Source organism: Anoplophora glabripennis, unplaced genomic scaffold, assembly GCF_000390285.2.
Source record: "Anoplophora glabripennis isolate ALB-LARVAE unplaced genomic scaffold, Agla_2.0 scaffold545, whole genome shotgun sequence".
In the NCBI taxonomy this organism is placed as follows: domain Eukaryota; kingdom Metazoa; phylum Arthropoda; class Insecta; order Coleoptera; family Cerambycidae; genus Anoplophora; species Anoplophora glabripennis.
Window position 1 is genome coordinate 81,393 of NW_019416638.1, and position 966 is coordinate 82,358.

Sequence of the window (966 nt, forward strand, 5' to 3'; positions counted from 1 at the left end):
TGAACGATTCGTAGATCAAATTTTATAGCTTTGTAATTAGTAAAAGCAATGAAATTGTTATGTAACTGTTCCAGAGACATTATTTTATTTCTTCTAGAGATGTATAATTGTTTCCACATATTTTTTGCGAAATATTTCGATCCCAAAAATGTCACATAAGGTGGGGAATATATAAGAAGATGTGTCACTGCTCCGCGTTTATATTTGCACAAAAAATTATATAAATTCATATATGATGAAAAGTTTGGTAAGTTTAGTATATAGTATAAGCACAAATATCGTTGAATACTAATAATAACTACATCTGACAAATTTCTTTCTTCTTTCAGATAATTCCAGCTTTGATTTGTTTGTCTTTAACAGCAACTTATAGCCAGCAAATTTCAATTATCAGACAAGAACTTAACATAGTTCCTGATGGAACCCATAATTATTTATATGAAACGAGTAATGGAATATATGAGGATCAGCAAGGATATCCTAAAGGACCTGAAATTCAAGCAGTTCAGGGACAGTTCCAATACGTATCCCCAGAAGGTGAATTAATTTACTTAAGATACGTGTCCGATGAAAATGGGTTTCAACCACAAGGCAGTCACTTGCCCACTGCACCACCAGTTCCTCCAGCAATCCAAAGATCTTTAGATTATTTAGCAAAAGTAAAGCCTCAGACATAGTAATATTGTAATTGAATTTATTTATTAAAAGCTTATATAGTTATATATATTTTTATTTCAGTAATATAAATAAATATAAAATAGTATATTATATACCAAGGGATTAAAAGGCAATTTGATCTCGATCAATGTACACTACACTTTTATGACTTGAAATTACAAAAATTCAATGTAATTAAAATTATTTATATGCTATTCTGACATACGCCTGCAAAAGATAAAACTGCACAAAAGTACCATCAAATTAGAAAAATTTTAATATTTATTTTTTATAATTTTTTGTTATTTT

At 28.6% G+C, this 966-nt stretch overlaps 1 protein-coding gene across 1 annotated transcript; it reads left to right on the forward strand.

The window, feature by feature from the left end:
• The first annotated feature begins 235 nt into the window (after positions 1-235).
• On the forward strand, positions 236-677 carry LOC108911183 (endocuticle structural glycoprotein SgAbd-2-like). Its single transcript, XM_018716051.1, has 2 exons — positions 236-247; positions 330-677. Exons 1-2 carry the CDS (start codon positions 236-238, stop codon positions 675-677), a joined length of 360 nt encoding a protein of 119 aa, XP_018571567.1.
• The last annotated feature ends 289 nt before the right edge of the window (positions 678-966 follow it).